At 39.4% G+C, this 24,268-nt stretch overlaps 1 protein-coding gene across 4 annotated transcripts in view; it reads right to left on the bottom strand.

Moving 5' to 3' along the window:
* Grm1 (glutamate metabotropic receptor 1) overlaps nt 1–24,268 on the bottom strand; it is a 364,203-nt gene that overhangs the window by 56,551 nt on the left and 283,384 nt on the right. For all 4 annotated transcript variants that reach the window (XM_006984436.4, XM_016002929.3, XM_016002930.3 and 1 more), the window contains 2 exons: nt 6,144–6,390; nt 988–1,156 (listed from right to left, as the gene is read on the bottom strand). In XM_006984436.4, coding sequence (XP_006984498.1) covers nt 988–1,156; nt 6,144–6,390 — 416 coding nt within the window. The remainder of the gene's footprint in view (nt 1–987; nt 1,157–6,143; nt 6,391–24,268) is intronic.

Here is a 24,268-nt window from a genome sequence, read left to right as displayed (position 1 = left end):
GAGTGTAAGTAGCCTGGACCTAAAGCCATGCTCCCCAGCCTTCTTCACTGACCTTTCTCCCCAGCACATCCAGCAAGAAACCTGGTATTTCATATTTATTTTCTCTAGTTTCCTGCATGTAGTAATATTATGAGCTACTTACTTTCTCTCCCCCTGAAAAAGTCCCTGAATATAATTAAAAATTGGAGACTCTCTTTGTTTAAATAATAATCCATTTCAAGAGAACCAAAGTTCTTGGTAGAGAAAGGGCAATGTTAATTAAAGTATATGCATTGTTTTGGCTTTCCTTATCCCCACGATTGATTGTTATTTTAGCTGTGTGCTTGGCATTGGACGGCTTCTGCCTTCTTTGAGAATAGCTGGAATGATGGCTACGTGATATTACTGGTTTTGATTTCCCCATTTACCTTTGTTTCTAAGTTTCTCATTTTAAAATAATTGGCAAAATGTTATATCAAGTTGGGCAACACGGAGGTTTGATATATGTATGCATTGTGTAATGATTGCCACAGTGAGGTTCATTAACACATCCATCACAGTCCATTAGAGTGCCAGAGTTTCCTTCAGCAATAATAGCTGCTACCATGACTAAGCACCATTACTGGCTTCTACACTTACTTCTCTTCTGATTTTTAATGCTGTTATTCTTCTCCTTGATGCCTACATTATGTATAAGTCCCCAGATTATCATTGCTATTAAAATAAAAACTATTTCAATGGTTTATAGTTCCTAAGCAAATATCTAGAGATCTAAATATCTAATACCATCTAAATACCTATCTAAATATCTAAAAAGCCTATATCCTAACCTAATAGTTACCTATGTCTTAACCTTTCTTTTCAGTTTTAGCTAAACACAAGGACATGAACAGCAATCTAATACATCCTTTCTGGATAGTCTTGCTTTAAAATATCTGTTTTTCTTTACTACTGCACAGGTGGTGAAACTTTTTTCCAATAATGTCCAAGGATGCATTTGTGGTTTACCTTAATCTGACCCTTTAAGCAAGGTTCACTGCAGACAGACCGGACCATGCCACTTTTGTTCATCTGGATTTTGTAATCATCAATGTTCAGCACGCCTTCATGCCAGGTTCCCACGTGAACATAGTCATAACGATTAGCTTCAGTGTACTGCAGATTCATGATGTCATACCTACAAAGAACATAAACACATGTGAGTCTTTCTGGCTTTTTCCCTGATGGAGAAAACAAAGACACTTGTAAATAAGTGGGTTTTAGAGAAAAAAGAGAGATCAAGAATGATGAGATCATCACACATCCCAGCACAAGTGACTGTCACATTTAAGAGTTTATTCTGAATACTTCCTCTCTTCAGAAAACATCTGTATACCATCCATTTTTGCTAAATAATATATTGCTCTCAATTTTTTTGTTTACACTTCCAAGGATAATGGTATATGTATTTAGTTGATCAGCTCCTTAAAACCATGTAGTACACTTTGAACAAGTATCAATCCATGAGAACATTAATCTCCATGTTTGATTACTTTTATTTTATATTCCCTTTTTATACTCAGTTGCAATTTTCATTACAATGAATTTTTAAGGGGGAGGTACTTAAGGTATTACAAGGCTTAGAATTACTAAGTACAAACAAAACAAGGAACCTAAAAAAGGGCATCTTTAATTCATAAAGAGGTTAAGGATTTAACGGGTGTGTTGTGTGATGTAAGTGTGTATTATATGTTGTGCCTGCTCCATATATGTGTGATGCATGCACATGAATGCATGGGTGGTGCCCATGTGCACTTGTGGAGTCTGGAATATGACATTTACTGTCTTCTTCTATCACTCTCTGTCTTGCTGCCTAGTGCCAGGGTCTCTCATTGAATTAGGAGTTCATCATGTTGGCTACATCAGTCGGCCAGTGAGCTCCCAGGATCTTCCTGTCTGTAACTCCCCATGTTGGGGCTACAGTTATGAGTAACTGTTCCTGCTGTTTTAAAGGTGTGCTAGGAATGTGAACTCAGGTCTTCTTGCTTATCAAGTAAGCACTCTTACCTATAGAGCCATCTTATAAGCCAATTTATTATTTTGTACATTGACATTCAAAAGCATCTCTTCCCTGATTGAGACAAACACCTGCGAAGCTGAGCAATTGGTATCAACTATTTCAGTAGCTTCCAATGCTGCACAAAATGCTGAAATCTTCCTGGAGTAAGGGTAGCACTGTGTACCTATCTATTTTTCTGTTTTCTTTTTTCCCCCAAGAAATGTTTACTGTAACCAAAATACTTTCTGGGAGGCAGAAGATATTTTCCCCTATGGCTACAGACAGTTAGCAATATGATGGCCAGAGCAGAGGACTTGTCATCAGGAGCCAAACTGGAGCCTTGTTTTTCAATAGTAAGCTATACTGCTTAGGACTGTCACTAATCTCTGCAAACTCCTTGGTGTTCTTATATGGATGTGGGCACCTAAGACACGTCAGAAGCTACTTTATAATTGGGGAACATGCATAGGTCCTATATGTGAATGTCTACATATCCCCAAATTCATGTGCCAAGACCCTTATTCCAAAGTGATTGGGCAGTGACAGGGTCACAAGGAAGGAGTCCTCATGATTGAGATTCTTACCTCTGCAAAAGCAGCTTGAGAAATCTCTCTTGCCTTTCTAGTACATATGGACACCATTAGGAGAGACCATCCATGATTCAGAAAGCAGGCCTTTGTCAGACCCCTAACCTGCTGGTGCCTTGATCTTAGTTAGGTTTCCTAGCCTCCTGGATTGAGTCTACCAAATGTCTACTATTTATAAACCACAGGGCAGATGGTACCTCATACAGCCCCAAAGGTAAGACTCAGAATGCATTGGAAACATTGCCTAACATCATTCATAGTTCTATTTCTAGGAACATGTTAATATACCGACTAGTTCTATTACACTAAAAAAACAAACAAAGAAAAAACAGGAAGACATTTCTGTTGGCATAGCCATTCATTTATGACAATTGTCTAAATGGTCTTCCTTTTTATTTTTCCTTCTCTAACTAATACAGTAGTTTACCTAAGCTCTATGCTTGGCTTCTTCTTACCGGATCTCCAGAGGGATTTTTATCTGTAGAGCTCTCTACAGTCCTTAACCTCCTGCACTACAACATCAACCATCATGGCTCTCTCTCCTTATGTTTGACCGAAGGAACTGGATGGCAATTAACGAGTACATAGACCTCTTCCTGAGCAATCTTCTGTCCCACCAGACCTCCATCCCTCTGCTTTATTCATCCTGGAATACTTTTCTCTTTGAACCTATGTCAGACTCAGTCTCATTCTCAGCACTATGGACAGCTACTGCCTATCCGCTCTGTGCTGTCTTCTGAAATCTATCGGTTGTGCTCGGCCTACTTCCTTATCTAGACAATAACTATGCATTTACTGGCATTGTTTTGCCTGTTCTTAATGTGCAAATGTGTCCTGTCACCCACAGGGTAACCAGAGGCTTCTTCATATCCAGATTCTAACAGTTTCTACAAATAGCAGCTTCCTGAAAGACAAGCAGCTTACAGAAAATAAAGGAACTTTCCCCTTGCCCAGTGGGGAAAACTTACCGATTGTGCCCAGAGTTCATTATTTATCTTTTGCTGCTCTGGCTAATACTTATGATTCCCTTTGTTGCTGAGGCTTACCAGAATGTTTCAAAGTAGCTCTGAGTGAGGGTTAAATGGTTGTTAATTGTGAGCTCATGGCTCACACTCATCTAAGAGTCAATGAACAATCTACACCTCCACTACCTTTACATTCTGAATGCAGGACTATGAACCTGTTGTGACTCTTCAATTTGAGTCTTTCTATTTTTCCCCGTTAATCTCTGCCCTCTATCCACATTAGAACGGGATGCTTCCTCACAAGCTTAATGATGGTGGCGTTGCAGGCTGCCAGTTTAAGCCATCCTCCCCCTATAAATCACTTCCTGAGACTCTTATTAGCACCTCCTCATTCGCTCTTTCATAAAGAAAACCAATTCACACTTCATTAGCATTTGGAAACTGAAAATTTCACAATATTTTCTTATGAAAACACCTTTTTAAAAAGTTCTAAATGCTGGAGGAAAAAACAATAGCAAAACTACTTAGAAGGTATCAAGGGAGACATGCAGGCTTATGGGGAAAAGTTTCCAGTACTGGCATGTACATAATAAACCCAGCCCACCCCCTTTACCCCAGGGTTCCCTCCTGGTTATGTCCTTGCATTTTATTTGAAATATCCTTATATAAATCACACCCACATGAAATCTCATTGCATTCAGTGTATGTTATGTGATGATTGACTAAAATAATTCCCAGAGGGACCAAAAGCATGTGATATTATGACAGGAGCTAGATGCCCAAGGGAGGTGATGTGAGGAGGAATTGAACTGATTAAGTTGACCAGTCTCACTCAGGAGGAAATGATCCCTGACAAGGGATCTGGGGAAGACTTGGAAGTTTAACATGTAATTAAGGATGGAGGACATTGAAGCTGAGCTGCTGTCTTATGTTCTGGATGACTTATAAAGAGAAAAAGAGTGAGGAAATGTGTATTTACTGAGTGTGAAAATTCTCCAGCCCCGTGCTAATTAAACACTAAGTAAATTCCACGTGTGTTTTGTAGTTCTGTTGTTGCTATCATCATCATCATCATCATCATCATCATCATCATCATTATTGCTATTTGGGATCATGGAGGAGGGTTTACAGTACAAGTCTGACCCTCTACCAAACCTCATTTCCAGTGGATTCAGGATTATAAGAGTGGGATTAGATGGGTGGGCCATCTCTCTTTTGAATTTCAAACGCTTTATGTTAGTCCTGATACCATTTCCTAAGGTACTTAGAGCCATACATTCCTAGGCCCTGGAGTATCCATCCCACTCACATTCTAATTATCATCTGTTTCCACCTAAATGGCAGCTTGGAAGAAATCCTGTAGTACCTGGTTTTAATTGTTGGCAAAGACATATCATTTATCCTGCATTGAGCTGTTAGATTTTACGGGGGAGATTTCACTAGCCCACACAAAGGATTCTCCATGGGTAGAACTTGCCACCTCCATGCAAAGCCTCTCACGGTACTTCTATCATGACACAAAGAAAGCTTCCAGCAATTTTGACTAATTTCAGGATTAGATAAAAAGCAGCATGGTGGGGCAAGGCGTTTGCAAACCCCAGAGTCACCTCTTGCTCTCTGTGTGACTTTTAGAGACAGGCTTACTTACTTACTTCATTATCTGTCAGTGAAGGAAGTTAATGCACAAAGAATCATAAGACTTAAATAATTTGATGTTTCACCTTAGTATAAAACATGTTTCCCTAGGAATCTCTAAGTCTGTAAAAACCACACTCTGGAACGTAGCAGGGCCTGTATGATGGGCACATGGCATCATCTATAGGCTCAGGGCCTTTTGCCTTCCTGCTACAGATTTCAATTCCTCTGCCATTCTTATGATCTCTTTCCTAGGAAAATCTGTATGAATGAATATAGCTAATATTGACAGAGAACACATTCACTATGGGCCAGCTATATATGAGCTCACTGACGGTATCAAAACAAATGCTGCAGAACAGATTGTGTGTAAAATGACTCAAAGGAAAATTATATATACATAATTTTTATATATATTATTTCCTTTTCTATTTGCTTAATATTTTTTTGGAAAGCTACTATAAACCAAATTCCAGTCCCCAAACCCCCCAAGTCTTTCTTCTTTTGAGACATCCAAACAGAAATATGTGTTAGCCCGAAAAAAAAAAAAAAAAAGAGTGTATATGCAGGGTTTGGTTTTTGTCACATAGTATTAATCATGTATAATATGCATAATCTTTCACGAGGAGAATAGCACTGTGTCCATCAATGTGAATGGTTCTGGATCGTGCATGCAGTGCTTGCTAAGGTCCTACTATCCAGGTAGAATGTTTTCAGAAGATCTCAGGAATCCTGAGGGAAAGGCCAGGTGATTTTTTGGTGTAAGGGTACAGGGTTCTGAGGGTAAAATATGAAGTATTTTGATATTTTCAAAAGTGGTGTGGTCTTAGTTACATCTCTATTTTTATGTCAGGTGAATTTCAATTCAACACTCCTAAACCATGGAACCCTAGTTGCCACCTGTCTGGCTCAGGGGTCATGCAGGTAGAGATTCTTTACCTTCCAGGAGCATCCCCCTTCTCATCGAACCACACTTCCTCTCCAGACACGCCAACAAAGGAGGATTTGATGAGGAAATCCAGGAGCTTCCTGCCATCAATGGGCTTCATGGCATCACAGAGGCCCACATGGCCAGGACACAGAGCATGGTGCATGTTCTGAAGCCCGTGCGCCATGGCGTAGATGGCATTGATGACAAACCCCATTTTACTGTCCTGGACGTAGTTTTCTTCTAAGCTTTCATTGCCTGTAACAATAAAAACAGAACACTGCCAAGGTCACAAGCATGAATCTTATCAGGGCTATACACTCAATGCTCAGTGCAAATCGGGGATACATACCCAAAGCTCAATGCAAATCAGGGCTACACACTCATTGTTCAGTGCAAATCGGGGCTACACACCCAATGCTCGGTACAGTTCAGGGCTTCAGACACTGAAAAGGATCATGCCATTGGCAAAAGCAGAGTCCACTTTGTACTTATAACCAACTGTACTATATTCTGCCTGAAAACAGCATTTCCCTTTTCCCCTTCTTTATTCAGTAAATATTTTATGAGTTATAAAGCAAACAGTATTGAGGTGAAAACAGAAGAATTTTCATATAAGTAAATCATCAAGGAGCAGTGGAAAGAATTCTTTTCCCTTTTGTTTTGCAGGTACTCACATGCAAACCTCCCTATCTCGTGGCACAGGAAAAGGATTTTTGCATCTGTTATGATGATCTATAATTCATGGTAATTCAGTTTGTACAATGTCAAGTCTCTGATGGTTTGTTTCTGTGACTCCCCCTTTATTGTCATCTCTAGCGACATAAAAGAAGAATTACGTTGAAAACACATTTGTCAATCAGCAGACACTTTGCTAAAGTATTTCATGGCAGAGAAGTCATACTCTACATTAAATTTAGCCCTGTTTACTTGTGAATCACAGGCTTTGTTACTTGTGAATTTTGAAAGCCCTGCAAACCTTTCTACCCCTGTTACAGGTGAATAAAACTTCCCCAGCTTCCAGCTAGTTTTATATCATTGTAGCGTTAGAGCTGAGCTCCATGTTGGAAATCTCCTTTTAGGACACAGATATGCATGAGAAATTTAGAGACCATTTGGGCTTTGTGAAATAAAAGTAACACTTTAGAAAACAAAATAGACTCTGACTATCTCACCACCATACTTTAGTGACCTTGGACTTGGTTTTTCACATTCACACTAAGAGCTAGCTGAAGGTATATAGAAAGTCTAGATTAGAACCTCCAGAAGGAACAGTAAGGAATGTTGACTTTGATGTTGAACTTGGAATAAAAATAGAAATTCCTAGACTTCTATTTAAGGAATGGTCTATTTAGATGAAGTTGAAAATTGAGACAGATATTTGTTTATCAACCCTGAGGGTGAGGTGCAAATGATGGAGTCAGCTCAAATCCCTCTTCCAAATGCTTGAGAGGTCCATGTTAGGAGTGGACTTTGTTTAAGCACTATTTGCCAGACTGAAAGAAAATGTTCCGAGAGTAAGAAAGGTCAAGGGGGCATTTGAAAAATCAAACCACACAGAATGAGTGCACAGCATTGGATTAGGCAGAAAGTACAGATACTCCTTGCAAAAGTTGTCAGGTCTTTGAAATAAGGTGACTGGGGTCTGTTGGTATCCCCAGTAAAACCTGTCTTAACCCAGTGGTTGTCTAGTGGTACTTCATTCATAGCACCAAGGCAGACTCTATCCCTGATGTCTGTGAAATTGGTGCTGTCCTTTTGATTCTTATTTAGGGCGATCGGATAACTTATCCAAAATGAGTCATTTCTTTTCAGGATGAAAGTGAGTGGGAATCATAATTGTTCCAGAATGCAAGTGTGAAGAAGGCAGGCTGGGGCAACTGATACATGTTTTGGAGGCTGTGATCATATCTAATGATCACAATATGGATATGATTTATGTATATGCATAGGTAAATATAAACGCATGCAAGTATACTATACAGTCAGTAGAATATTTTCATTAGTTTTGATTAATTTTGTATTTATTTAATTTTAATGACAGGTATATAATAATATAACAGCTACTGGTTTTGAGTGTATGTTATAATAGCACTCAGTAAATGAAATCTTCCAGATAGACATTAACCTTCCCACTTTATAGGTGAGGAAAGAGTAGGGTATGATATGGATCCAAATGCCTTTCTTCTTTCAGTTATGCTCAGTGGCTACATGGGGCAGATACGGAAGTTTATGCAGGAGGCAGAGGACAGGCCATTGTGCTATGTACCAAAATCTTTGCAAGCCCAATTTAGTGTGTCTCCCTTAGATTATTCCAGATGTGCAGAGATGCCCTACTAGTGAGAAGTCCTGGCACTCAATCCACCAGCAGCATACTATGACAGAGAAGCCCAACCTGCCAGTATTTGTCATAAAGAGACCTAGAAACCTTGACAATGTTTCTAAGCAATGTTTGCAAGGTAAATCATTCATGTTCTGCCAAATAAACCTAACAGCACACAGGTCTCCCTGTCATCCTAGTCCACTGGCTCTGCATGTGAAAGGGGCAGCTACAGTCAATGAGAACTCTCTCTTCAGCTACTAGCCCAGGCTCAACCCTATTGGCTCCACTATAGGGAGCTAATATTTGGCCTATACAAGAAAGGACATTTGCTTTGTCACAACTGCTCCAGATTAGATCATATTGCAGAGATTTATCATGTCTGTCTATCCATCTAGCTATCTCCCTATCTCATTATCTCTCTATCTCATTATCTATCTATCTATCTATCTACCATCTATCTATCATCTATCTCTATATCTCTCTCTATCATCTACCTACCTACCTACCTACCTACCTATCTATCTATCTATCTATCTATCTATCTATCTATCTATCTATCTACTTATCTAAGTAACTATGTGTTCTATGTAGAATGTGTTTATTTGTTTGTTTGTTTTCCAAGTACTCCAAAGATCATATATTTTCAGGAATAGTGAATTAAGAATTGAAAACTAACAACATAATCATTTGGTGGGAAGGTAAAAGCATTTATTTTCCTTCCCTGGGATTTACTGCCTTTTCATAACACTAGTCTCAGGTTATTTGTGAGAAGGGGATTTCATGTTTCCTTTTCTGTGGTGCATTAATTGTTATAGACTACCAGGAGGTCATTAAACCACCACCTTTTAGAATACACTAAATAGAGTCAAATAATTGAGGTTGCCGGTGTTTTTATTTACCTTCAAAAGAACACCTGCCTGCCGGCTTCAAGGAGGATTGTGAAAATAACTACCTTAGTTCTAAATAGTAATCTTGTTCTTGTTGCAGGCACACGACAAACACTATAAATTGCTCCTAGAGTCAGTGGCACACAGGCCTCCATGGGCTTGGGAATCTGCATTGAACATTCTGAAATCGGGGCACTCTGGTGCTTAGGCAAAGGACCAGCAGTTCATCATTGATATTCAATTGTCATTGACAGCAGTCATTGATATTCAGGTCGGCTATCCAGCACAATGGTGTAATGACAGGAACTCTGGACTAGGCACCTGCACAGTTGGATGTAGAGGCAGCCCTGCCACTTCCCAGAAACAACCCACTTCCAATAAGTCATGGAACTTGGCCTCCATTTCCTAACCTTAAAATAGCACCCTTGAGGTAGATAATCTCGCTGAAGTTCTGACCCCTTTAGTCCCCCCACACTGCTGCTCTAGCTCCAATGACTGGTCACTGCGGTTGGTACAGATAGTCACCTATGTTATCTTTTTCACCTCTTACAGGAGAAGACAGACACTCAGGGAAAGTCAGGCTGGGCTGGGATGAGTGGCCTTCCTCTACCTTGTGTTCTTTCGCCTCCCACTCAGGGCAGAGTGAGGAAAGGGGCCTGCTGTTTCTCTTTAGTTGGGACTGGTTCTCTGGCCTGTGGAGGTTGTAAATCTGTGGGCTGTGTTTTTCAAGTGGCACTGGCGACTGGACAGATTAGCCTGTCCAGTTCTAGGGTCAATGTCTAAAAGTCATTTGTGGGTGGGTGCCCAACCAACACAGGTCCCCATTAACTTAGTTTTTTTTCTGTCAGTTTTTCTCAACTTTTTCAAAACTTTTAGCTGCACATGATAGTGTACACCATAATCCTAGCGCTCGGGAGGCTGACACAGGACTACTGAGTATTCAAGGCTCAGCTGGGCTTGTAGTAAATTCCAGGCCAGATTGGGGTTTATCATGAAACCCTGACTCAAATAAAACAAAACTCAAAACTTTCTCATTGGGAATGGACTCATCTACAGTAAAATGCAGAAGTGTTTACTATGCAGGTAAATGAATTTTCACATATGTACAAATCTATGTACCTGTTATAAGATATCAGCACAAGGTATTTTCAGAAGACATAAGCTTACTTAGGACCTCCCTCATGTATACCACCCATGTTTCATCCCTCTGATGGTGGAGCTCCCAAGTATTTGACTTTCTGGTTCCACTCCAATTGGCAAACTTTTAAATTTTTAAAGTTCTGTTTTCTGTTAGTCTGCAAATATACTATTAGTATTTGAATAGCAGTCCTGGTACCTGGAACCTTGACAAATTTCACTTACTTGTTTATCACTGTTTGTCTTTGAGACAGGGTCTTGATTTTGAACAAATGATCCTGACTGGCTTCTCCAGCACTGGGATTATGGGCACAGATCAACATGATTGGCTGAATTTACTTATTAATTCTAATTTTACAAAGTTTTTCAATTATTCTGTACACTGACATTGTTTCTAAAACGGATGTTTAATCAGCCTGTTTCAGACCTACTTGTTTGGAAGCAGATTTAGGAAGGAAGTCCATTGGTGAGCCCTCTAAGATCCCAGTTCTGATATGTTCAATAACCCATAACTAGCAAGACAGAAATAAAGTACATGTGAAGCTCTTTCCTGCCAAATAGAACTGTGCATGCATGCAGCAGCCCTGTCTAGTAACTGGCTAAACCACATTACAAACAGTATGATATTTATAGCAAAGAAAAAACACTTTAATGTGTATTTATTCTGCATTTTTAAATAATACTGACCTATTTTAAGTGTCCTAAGTTGCAAAATATAAACAATATATGGAAATACTACTTCCAGTAAAAGCAATTTTGTTGTGCCTGGACTTTCCATTTTATTAATTCGTTCCCACCAGGATGCCTGTAAGACTAGTAGCATGGATTCTTTCAAATCTAGGTCCTTGGCACTAACTTCAAATTAAGAAGGCGAATACAAAAAGCAACATTTTACTTTCTCATAAAATAGGGAGAATTCTCGGAACTATTACTAAATACGTGTCTCCCTGGGGGGAGAATTCTTTCAGTGTCTTGGCATTTGTCTCTCCACTACTTCATTTTCTTTGACAGTGTTATATGTTCAATAAACAATTTGATACAGTGTCATTCAGAGTGAAATAGAAAGGCCCATGATTATTTTCTATTTGTTAACAATTCAAGTGACGAAGATGACATTCAGGTCCCTTTGCATTGCCAAGGAGTAGATTTATTGAAGGAAGATTAATCAGGCCATTTAAAAAATACCAACTTCCAAGTATACAGTGCCCCCAATTTGGCTTAAAGGCTCAGGCTGCTAAATTCTCTATATACCTTTCCCCCAAGAGAATTTATGATAAGAGTCAGAATAGCCTAGTCTTACACATGTTCAAGTCTAGGAGCGGTGAATGCTTTGTTTCCCCTGACACTACATTTTTTCTCATCCCACAAGGATTCTCTCTGCTAATATCACAGAAAAATATGACTTCCCCTTATTTTCTATTCCTTGTATTAAAATGTAAAAATGAACTCCTATGTGGGACTGGAGAGAAGAAAAGGAAGATTCTTTAGTCAAGTCTATGCTATACTGTGATTTTTAGTTGACTTCCTATTGTTAAATCCCACCTATTCTCCACATGGGAACAACCAGACACCTTTCTAAGTACATCCTCGCAATCTGTTGTTAAGGCATGCAAATATCAGGCCTCTCACAGGTTGACGATAATGTATGGTAAGTCTCAGTTCCCTGACAACACTACTGCATTTAGTTAATTCATATTTCAAAAAATTACGGTGCGTGTGAATAACAGGTAAGGACAATTGCGGGTGTGTTTAAGTATCTTGAGGATCAGCTAAAGTATTCAGCTGAACTGTGGGACTCCATGTCTCTCTAAAGAGAGAAAACAGGGCAGCTTGCTGTGCCTTTGCTTTTATTATTGATAGGGCAGAGGAGGGCATCATAGAGTTGCAAACCACACCCCCTGGAGTAAAATCTTTGCAGATTTGCAGAAAGTACTTGGCAGCTCTTTGTAGAGATGGAGTGTATTACAGAGAGCTGGCAGCTTTTCTTGAGTGTGGGAAGTCTGTCTGTTGTTAAAACACACCAGGAACCAGCTCCTTCATCCACAACCTGCTGCTCTGTTCCTCTCTTGGTCTCTCCTATGTGCCAAGGAAGCAGGTCTATGCATGTAGCACCACCCTATTTCTTTACAGGTGGTAATAGGAAGAATGCTGTCTTCTAGGCATTGGGGAGTCCACGGATTAATGCTCTGACCTTCTTCTTTGATATTCTATCAGCAGGTTGTTCTTTTTGAGACGCCCTACTTTAATACTGCAGTGACATAGATTGAGCGACTTAAACAGTGTGACTTAAACAGAGAGAGTGGCTTTGGCTGAAATTTAAGCCCTGCGGGTGAAAACTCTACTTATGTGGGTGAAAAGTCTAACTTCTGACTGCTTTCCTCATGGTTTAACAGAACAGCTCTGGTAACTAACATAGGGTCATGTTTATTATAAAAATGCAGGCATCAATTCTATATGACATTGGCATTCTAAATTCAGCTTGGTGATGGGCTTTTGACCAGTACAACACAGTATTTATAAACTGACCAATCCATATACATAAAAATATAATTTGGGACTTATTAACACATTTCATACTCTTTAGAGTTTTATTCCTGTAATTTGTAAGTCAGATGGGTTAGCTGGGAGCACAGAAGTCTGCCATTTACTGGAGACTTTAGTATTTAAACACAGGACACATGGTTTATTATATGCCTGTAACATCTTGGAGTAAGTTATACTGTGACTTTTCAATTCAGATTGATTGCTACAGGAGATTATTTGTTGATACTTTACATTAATATTGTTATGGATTTATCAGTCTAGGTAAACGATGACACCACCTTGTCCCTGTGTCACAACTCTTGGGATTTCTTGAAAGCCATGGTCATGTTCCCTTTTCTGTGATGTCTCCTAACAGCATCTCTTGAACAAATCAAATTTGGAATTCCCAAGGGCCTAATAAAAACTCATTGCTAGTAAGATTTAGTCAATAACTGTCACAGAAATTAATAAAGTAGCATCTAAAATCAATATTGTCAAGAGCACATGGACAAAGAGCTCTTAGCCAGAAACTATCAATAAAACACATGCAGGGTCTAGACTTCATGCAAATCCATTTGGATATGCCAACCACTCAGCTCAGGCTGTGAGGAGAATATTTACAGAAACAAGAAAGCTAAATATAATTCTATACTAAGAAGAATCACCTTGAGAGGTCATGAGGCTGATCCAAATCTGCTCAAATTATACTCAGAAAAGGAATGTAAGCATTATTTTACTCTAGTAGAAGGAAATTGCTTCTCATGGGACATGCGGTAACAAATCTGAAATTGCTGTCAATGCATATAACAAGGTTAAACAAATAAATCAATCAATGGCAGATGGTATAAGTAGGGTGTATCACTGGTGGAATCAGAGGCTATAGAAAATCAAACAATATAGTTAGAATAAACTATGCAATATGAGAATAGACCTGGAGACATCGGCATGAATTTAATAAAAGCTTATGAATTTGTATAGAAATGTCTACATGTGGTTTTAAATACTTCAACATTTTTAAGTTTATGTACCTGTGTGTTTCTATGTCTGTGTATGTGTGCATACTTGTATGTAGTTGCCTGCAGGAGTCGGAAGAGGGTGCCAGTCCCTGAAACTGAGGATGCAGTTGATTGTAGGCTAGGAACTGGAGCCTGGTTCTCTGCAAGAGCAGCAGCAAGCACTCTTAATCACTGAGCCCTATATTTGGCTTCATATATACATACATATATAAAAATGTGTATATATATGTATGTATATATATGTATATATACATACATATATAAAAATGTGTATTTATATATGTATGTATATATGTATATATACACACACACACACACACACACACACACACACACACACACATTGCAGTAATGCACACTAAAGAAAAAGCACCGTCAAAGCTTTAAACACATCCAGTACTCAGATCTTGGCTTCTAATATCATACACATGCACACACACAACACGCACGTACACACACACATGCACACACACACGTACACACATACACTCTTTGGAAGAGATAACCAATTGATGATTTAGAGGTGGGACTGGGGAGATGGCTCAGTGGTTAAGATCACTGGCTATTTTTCCAGAGGACCTTGGACTACAAGCATTCACATAGTGACTCACAATCACCTGTAACTCCAGCTTTATGACATCTGACACTCTCTTCTCTCTTCCATGGGCATCAGGCATACATATGGAACATAGACACATGTACAGACAAAACACAAACACAAATACGTGTGAAATAAAACAAAAATAAACCTTCAAATACTTTTTAAAAGAGATGTATGAAAGAGTCAGAAAATACATAGAGTGAGCCTGGGGAGTTTGTATTCTCGAAAAGTGAAAAATTCCCCAAAACTATACAATGAAGTCAAGTAAAAGACTTCCAGTGGCCAAAGCCAAAGCAATCTGAACAACAAAATCAACAATTTAGTATGGGAATATGATCCAAGATATAAAATAACTGGTCATACTGATATAAATAAAGTATAAGTGGGGAGAAATAAAGGTTAGTGGAGGAGAAAATACAACTCTTCCATACAAAATAATTGCAAATAATGTGAATAGCCACTTTGCCTTTAGCAAGGTACAATGTGACTCTCCACTCTTTGGTGTGGCATGCAGCTAGTGACCTGCTTCCAAAGGTTTCAGCATAAGAAAGGCTATCAAGTTAAGAAGGTTCACAGTAGAAAGGCTTGGTAATCACAACCTTACCTATGTGATCAATGCTAACCCAGTGTGCACCAGACTCGTGGGCAGGTCACAGAGTGATATATGACCTGCCAGACATGTATTAGCTAAGCCCAAATCTAAAGACATTCTATAAAATACCCAAAATACTCCTAAAAACCGTCAAAGTCATTATACAAAAGGACATTTGAGGACTGTCACAGCCTAAGGGAACTCAAAAAGACAGGGGGAAAAGAGATGGGGTATGATATCCTGAATAGAAATCTGAGGTGGGGGAGGGGGGAAGAAAGGAAATGTTGGCAAAATCCAAGGTTTGAAGTTTAATTAATAATAACATATCAATGTTGATTCATAACTGGCGAATGTCAGGCTGGAATGTAAGACATCAACAACAGGGAAAGCTGAGTGCTTCATGAGCTTATCACATTTTCCTTGCAGCTTTTCTTTAAAGAAATTTGAAAAAATACCTGTTTTCTTAAGTGCCTGAGAATTAGCATCATATCTCAGTCTAGTATCGGGTAGTAAGAGATAGCAGTCTGAAATGCTCTGTGGCCGGGACTTGAGTGGTTTAAACATATTATCTAATGTACCACCTCACAAGGACGAATGGAGTGAATGACACTGGCCTATCCAGCCCTTCTCCCAGTCCTTACCCCACAACCCCTGTTAGCTTTTCCTTCCAGCCCCTCTCTCCATTCCATTGTGACTCCTGCCAAACCCACAGAACCACTCTCTACCAGGGACCCCCAGTGGCCACACTGGGCTGGGATTCAGGCAGGTGACTTTTAGTTAAGTCTTTCCTGTCCTCCACCCCAGGTCTCACCAGACGCCTTAGTCTGGCTGAAGCCCTGCCCACAGAAGCCCCTTCTCTCAACCCATCTCCACCCCGTAGGGACTCAGCCTCTCGGTGTAGACCCAGAGTTCCTCTAATTCTTTCCTGCTGCCCCGTCATTCTTTCCTTCTAACCTGTCTACGTTCCTTTTTGACACCAGGTGACCCACATGAGCACTCTCTACCAGGGACCCAGAGTGTGCAACATCAACCAAAGAAGGGAACCCGACTCAATAAAGAGGAGACCAGATATCTGTGTGAAGAAATACTTCAAATAGGACAAACCTGGATGCCTGGATCCAACGGCAAAAGCACGAATATGAACAACCAAGACAAAATGCCTTCCCCAGGAGTCATCAACCCTAATGCCATAGGCCCTGAGAAAAGCAATGTGGCTGATGCACAAGACAGGGAATGGGTGGTATTCCCCTCCTGTGATTAATGATGAAAATCAGAGGTCATGTGGGTCAAGTAACTTTTCCCAGGTCACACACCTCGATAGTAGTAGTTGCTACATTAACACCTGGCATGTCTGACTTTAGAACAGTCCATTCTAAGTAAGCACCATGTTCCTCTGTCTCCTGCCTAGTTGCAGCCACAGAGTGACATTATACTCGGCAGTATGTAAAAAGACATGACATCTGTCACCATTGTGATAAACAAGTGGTTTGTATACAAAATAAAATTTGTCCTATGTTTTAGACCATCTGAAATTTCAGAGACCTATACATTTTATCCTAAGATGAGATTGTTATGATTTTCTTCAGATAAATGATATGTCTGTACAGATGGGACTATTTTCATGGCTCTGGACTATGGATACTATTCATTGCTATGTAACGTTAAGGTTAACTTTACATAACAAGAATGATTTGAAAAGAGATTCACCATGAAGAATTGGTGTTCTTGATTCTATGAAACTGGGACTAACCTAGCCACAAGATAAATTATAAACTCATTTCCCAAGGCTTGATGGGAGCTCTCAGATGTTGCCATGTGTATCCCTTCTAAACATAGGTGTCCATGAACCTGAAAAGCTCACAGACACCTCTGTTCTAGAAACACATACCACAGAAGGCTAAATTAACAATCAGATTAATCAAGTGTTCTTTAGGCATTGATACAACCAGGCTGTTAATATTAATTTGGGGGCCAAATAGAAAGAAAATTATTCAAAAACATTCTAGGGCAACACAAAGAGCTCCCCAAGCATCGCTTGTTCATGCTTCATGACTAGAATGAAAACAGCCATCTATAAACTTATCTTGCTCAAAATTATCAAAAACTCATCAAAAAAAAATCATATAACACAATTGGAATTTAGCATCTCTGGGTCAATATTTCTATTGATTGTATTTTCTTTCTTTCTTTTGTTTTTAGTGCTTTGTGGGAATGCTAATTTCTGAAATGCCACGTGTTCACCCATTTAAGATGATATCTCTATCACAAGATGCAGTCCTATGGAAATACTAATGAGTGGATGTCAAACTATACCCTGCTGGTGTCTGGTTATTCCCTACTGTGGATGTAAGAGAAAACCACAAATGTGGCCAAGGGCTACTTTGTTTACATGTATTCCCTTTTCACTTTGACTAAGGTAGACTTATTCTAATATAATAGGAAATCCATCTTCAACGATGGCTTATGGTTGAAACTAAGCAGGAGTCCATTCCCTACAGCTGCCCATGTACCCATTTGAATCCCCAAACCAGATCAATAAGAGATGCATCCCTTAATCAGATAAGATTCTGTAGAAAACAAAGAGGGTAAAAAAAAAAAGCTGATCATTAATTATTTTTATTCATAGAGTGCATACTTGAAGTGCAGATAAGATAATCTTCAACAACTCTCTCTCTCTCCACAACTGTGCATGTTCAGCATTGTTAGAGCACAACCCAAGAATGGAGTCATGTGAGGGGAATTCTGAGTGCCTGTAAGAAAACAAAACATGAGTCTTGTGACCTCAGTTTCTTCAGAACACCGAATTGTTCTTGGAATGTGTCTTCGTGCTCCTCCTGGTGGAGTGGATAGGAGTGAGTTGACTTCAGCTGTTGTTATTCATACACCTCTATAGAAAACCATGTTTTTGTTACCCGTGGCTTGCCCTTGTAATTTTACATTTTACTCATATGATTCTTTTTAACCCTCAGAGTATAAATTGTCTGACACTCTGAATAAAGTTGGCTATTGAATGAGGAAGAAAAGAAATCTGACCATTAAATTTCAAAACTAAGAAACCAAGGTGAGCAATAACAAAGCGAATGTGAAATAATAAATAACAGAGACCAGTAACTCATCACCCTAGTTCCAGATGTAAAAATGCACTGAAAATGGAACTCTCTTACCATGCATATGTATTCCTGCATGTGACTTGAGTTAAACAGCTGTGTGCATGTATTCAAGGCTCTGTATTTTGGGGGGATTTGATGCTTTGCAGCCTCCTCCAAGTGACCTTACAGAGGAAGGGGAACCTCATTAGCAAGGACACTCTGAGATGTCTAAATATTCTGGCTGAGGTTAGAGAAAAGGCTTTGGTCCCACTTCCCTGATTACTTTACATAACTGCAAACAAGAGCAGGAGTCAAGACGGCTTGTATCCTCAGCTCTCAATAATAAGGACTTTACAGAATTAATTTGCACCATGGCATGTACTTACTCTGTCTATTCTCCAGAATATTTGCAATAGGAAAAGCAAGAGAAAGGGGTGGCCAGTTTAACAGTGCCACATTGATCAACAATGACAGGTTTTACTAGCGGTGAGGTCAATAGAAAAACCATTAAAAGCTTCTTCTCTGAGAACAAACCTGGCATTGATTTCCAAGCTTTGGCCTGAAAGCTCACAGGACTGTAAAATGAAAGCTGAAAATTTTTCCTTTGGTCTTACCTATGAGTGAATGACAATAACCAGGCATGCTTGCAACTGCTCCCGAGAGTTGGAACACCATGCAATTTTTTTTTTTCAAGCTGTATTAGTTCAAGAGGAAAGGCTGGTTCAACATGCAAGATGTATTTGTGGTGTAGTGTGTGTTTCTACTGTCTTGGATTCCTGCAGTTTAGTGCTATGCTGGTTCCAGGAATAGACGCTCAGAGTAGCTTGGATACAAAAGAAAAAGATATTCTGTGGGACATTTTGAAGCCCCAAATCAACTAGAAGTCTTCCTTTAACCCTAGTGGCAACAGCAAAATGCCCCACTGCAGGGCCAGAGTGGACACTGCCTGCCTTGGTTTGTGCAGTTTGAGTAGCTGTACAAGTTACTCAGACAGTCGCCTCCTACATTATCTCAATTGTTCTTCTACGGCATGATTGGCAGCTCAGGGACAGGATGATGATCTAACTGAGCGTGGTTATTACTGATGGTGGCTACAATACATTTCATAACATTCCAATAAAACCTAATATGATTACTATAAGCTATCATTTGAGATTGCTGAATAGAACTGTAATATAAAATGAAGTGTCTAGTTAATGTATTAGTCAAATTAGGAGTTCTTCGTGTCTGTAGAGATGAAATAAAGAGCTGTATGAAAATGGGGGAAAATGAAAAGGGGAAGTTCAGGCAATTCTTTCAGTCTAAGCAGTAAGTAAGAATGTTCCTCAAATCCCTTAAAGGCATAAGCAGACTTACATTCCGTTTTAAGCTCATGGATTGGGTATAATTGGAAGAGAATTGTCCAAGGTTCACACATGGTCATGTCCCTGATGGAATAAATATATCAGTATGTGAAGTAATAGAAATTTCTAATAGATGTTAGAATCAAATTAAAATGACAACGTCAGATCAATTCATTGAAGTTATTCAACAGAAAAAAATGAATTTAATACTGCAACAACTGCATTATCATTTTGAAAACTGTTCATTCAGTGATCCATGAAGTGCATCGCACATGTCTAACTCAGTGCTGTTTGGACTATACAAGAGGTGATATAGTGGAGGTTCAGCCCTGAAAAAAAAGAGCCTATCACTGTAGACTTTCAAAAAGTCTCCTGGAGGAGGTGAGACCTAAGGCTCTTATTGGGCACAGGTACTATAGATAGTGAAGACAGCAGACAGAATTAGAAACTCCTTAAGAGTATAATGCAGGCAAAAATCAAACCCATAGGAGATATGGGTGGAACATGGAGGAGCCAGGTTGTAATGCGCAGGCTGAGTAAAGCTGACAAAGACAAAGGATGTTATTTACTGAACTTCGCACAGTGGGTCAGAGAGGCTCCGGTGTTAAGCAGTAGGTGAAAGAGAATCCCTGCCATCTTCAGCACAGAGCACTCAGGCCATCTTATGACACCATTCATGTATGACATTCGTCTCCAGACCCTCCCTCCTAAATGGACCTGGCTGCTGTGGCTACACCAACTATGCCCACAGCCACAGTACTTTGTGTCTTAGATGCCCACCGGGTTCCAGGGAAGGCGATAAATTATGAAGGTGAAGCTCACATTCTCCTATCATCAGAGATTAGGCTCAAACCACATTCAAAATTCAAACAGGATGGGTCAGCCTACTGTTGTTAGTGACTTTTCTTCTAGGGACACAATTTCATTCCTATTCTCATCAGCTGAACATCTAACTGCCCACTTTATCACATTGTGACCAACACCAGAAACTATAATTTTACATACTGTCAGCCAATATGATATATGGACAATTTTATGGCCTTTTTAGGAGTAACCTCTTTTTCTTTTCTCATATACTTATCCTCCTGACTGTTCCCTCACTAGTTTGAAATTAATAATGATAATAGTTACTATAGTAGAGTATTTTAAGTAGGTATCTTTTTCCTTTTGTTAATCCTATTGCAAATAAACACAAATGTTTCTGATTTATCAAAGCACACCATCAAGTTTTATCTTTCAAACAGGAACATCTTGGCAGAAAGCAGCTGGAAGTAACACATCTGGATATCTGCCACAGCACACAGACCTCAAGTTCCATGAGAAAGCAAAGCCATGTGCAGGCAGCAATCCCAGGAAGTAGAAAGCTGGCTTAATGTTTTTGTCCATTTCCATATTTAGCTTATGGTCCTTGTTTACTTTGTCCAATGAATATTTAGCCAACATTTCTCCCAAGTGAAATCCTTTCATTGAAGAATTAATCCATTATTAGTTTACCAAACAGGTGATAACATTGTGGAACCATTTTTAATTTCACAATGACTATCATCACCAGCCCTATCGAATTTCATTTGTTAAATTCTGATTACTGGACACCATCAGAGAAACCCCCTTTACAAACAAAAATATCTACTACTTTTATAGTGTAGAGCACTTTTGGAAGTCTCACATACTTCAAGGATGAAAAGTCCTATTCTGGGAGGTAGAGTAAGAAGAATTTCTTGGCAGAAGTCATGTGAGCAGGCACAAGAAAAAAAGAAGGTCATGGGAGTTGGGATTGACAGTTGAATCAGAAGTTGATATTGAATCCATGTCTAGCACAATAGACTGCAAACAAATGTCGTCTGGGTAGTGAAGGCAGCTTTTCCAGGGAGAAATTTGGAACACAAGGACACATTCTGTGGTCTTCGCTAGTTCATGTCACTTCCTTGACACCTTGGGCTCCTACTTATAAAATGGACATAGTAAGTCATCCACTTAACAGTTCAGGTGCCTAGTACTGGAGAGGGAAGGGTGATGACTCAGGTGCTTCAAACCAAGAGGAAGAAAGAGCGTTGCAGAAGTACAAGTTATAATACCGTTAGGACATTCCTGGCTGAGTTTCAAAACCACAGCCAAGCCTCGAAGTTTTCCAATATTCATGAAGTTATAATGAAGTTCAAGAGGCCACAGATTTCATTTGCAAAATGTCAGTCAATGAAAGAGATCTTGCATTCCACTCTTAAATTATTCCTAACGGAAGGCAGATAGAATCTATAAGATTACTCTCTGCCATCTATGATAATCACATTTAACAATGAGAAAGCAAAGAAATGGACAATTTTTTCCTCATTAAACGTTAGCTGAATTCAAAGGGAAAAGGACTCGCAAATGAAGAGAAATTATTTAGATGGGAATTCACGCAAGAATAAGGTCTGCCCTGACATCACCAGGAACATGAAATAGTCCTGAACAAGGAGAAAATGAGATTGTCAAGACAAAAGCCTCAAGTTGATGATGATTTATTAATAAGAAACAATGGATCAAGACACACTAATAACAACCTGTGAAGATGCAGATAATGATGTAGCAGGAGCTTTCCACCCTATGTATCCTTCTAACACACTACACCTACTCCCTTGTACAACTCCATACCTCACCATATAATGAGCTGTTAGGAACTGCATACGGAGAAAGGATTTTGATTCTGCTCTTAGAGTATCTATATTGGCTATTGCAATTATAAGTCAGTTATAAATTCTGCAGCTTTCCCACACATATCAGTGAGGATAAGAGAATCAGCTTTCTAGACACCAGATGACTTAGTTTACCTATTATCTCTATTATATGGCCATACACACATAATAAGCTTTCTTAGATATGGGTCCTTTGTCTTGTAAAATGGGAAAGAATGCTTAAGATAAGGTTCCAACATTGCAGTTTGAATTCTAGGCCTTGAAGTCAGAAGATGTCCACAGACTGGTAAGGAAGACATTTAGTTCCCAACGCTGAGACCCTGCAGGTTAGTGAAGATGACCCAAGAGATCCACCCTTGCTGGTCATTGGTTGTCACCTTCTCTTTCCTCCAACCTTACGATAAAACTGATAATTGGGTTCAGATCTAACTGCTTTCCACCTTTCTGCCACTGTTCGCTTCCTGACAAAAATCCTAATTAGCAGCAAACGGCTGAAGGAAAAATCAGCCTGAAGAAATAGGATGTTTCAATAATCATGTCTGACTTACTTCTCTACTCATCTTGATTTAAGGGAAAATGATACTGAACAAGAAAGAAAGAATTGAAGACTTTACCTGAGCTGGGCGAAGGAAAATATGTTACTATGAGTGAAATGGACAAAATTGCTGCCTACGGAAATTGAGTTACTTCCTGTCCTGGAGGAGACCCCTTGCATATCAGGTCCATCCTTCCACCATATAAAGAAGAGTTAGCCCCCTCTCAGGAACAACACATTCTCTGTGTCAGGAATGGTCACTTCCAGAGACACAGAAGCTTACTTACTGGATGACAACAAACAATTCTGCATCTGCATTTTCCCATGTAACTATCAGAAAATGCAGTCAAATCTACTTGGATACTTTAGGGTTTAATTCTAGTTTTTATTCATATGTATGGGTCTATGAGGTATGCATGTGTGTATAAATGTTAGTATGTGTATGGAGACACATGTGTGTATGTGTTACGTGCACATGCCTGAGAAGGTGACACCATGTGTCTTCCTCAATAGCTCTTCATTTTATTGTTTTGTTTCGTTTTATGCAGAATCTCTCACTGCACCTAAAGCTCACAGATTCTGGCTAGTTTAGCTAGCCAGCTTGCCCCATGGATCCCTAGACAGGTAGCCACCATGCCTTTTAAGGTTTATTTGAGTTATAGGGGTCAGAATTCCAGTCCTCATATTTGTGGCAAGTGTTTTATCCACTGGACTATCTTCTCAACTGTTCAAATCTGTTTTAAATTCCTTCCTTGGCCATTGTCCCAAAATGTAAAGATGAGATCTAATGAAGAAGACTTATTAACTAAGGAATCCCCATATGAGGACTACTTGTGTTAAGACAGAATCCAAAAAGCAAGCACCTATACAAAGCACATTGATTTAGGTTTTACTTAGGTTATTTAGGCTGCCAAGAACAGCCCCTCTAAAGGATTACACTGTAGCCATGTCAGATGAAAGCAGCCACCTACTCCGTTTCTTTGGAATTGGAAAGTGCCTTTTACAGCAGCTCTATGCTCTGGAAATGGATAAGGAGTCATAAATAGCTTTAAAAAATTTTTTTAAAGTAGAGGGGATGTCTCTCAATAGTTGTTAACAAAGAAATCCCTGGAATCTTGATAATTATGTTACACAGGCAAGGGTTTTTCAGGTGTAATTAGAGATAACTCTAAAATCAGGGTTAGAGTAGATAAAACCAGGTTATAGTACATAACCAACTCAAATTGGTTCAAGCTACATACTGCAGGGAGACAACAAAATTGGAAAAACACGTCTGCGTTTAGTCGGAGAAGGTTGGTCAAAGAAAACCTAAGAGATGTGACACACAGGAGGGGGGTGACCCACTGTTATCAGGCTATCATATGAAAAAAAGTGAAAAAAAAAATATGTGGGACAACCCTCTGAACTATTACTGGCTG

This window comes from Peromyscus maniculatus, chromosome 16 (genome assembly GCF_049852395.1).
Source record: "Peromyscus maniculatus bairdii isolate BWxNUB_F1_BW_parent chromosome 16, HU_Pman_BW_mat_3.1, whole genome shotgun sequence".
Taxonomy (NCBI): Eukaryota; Metazoa; Chordata; class Mammalia; order Rodentia; family Cricetidae; genus Peromyscus; species Peromyscus maniculatus.
The sequence above is the reverse complement of the archived record's forward strand: the minus strand, read 5'-3'. Positions and strand labels throughout refer to the sequence as shown.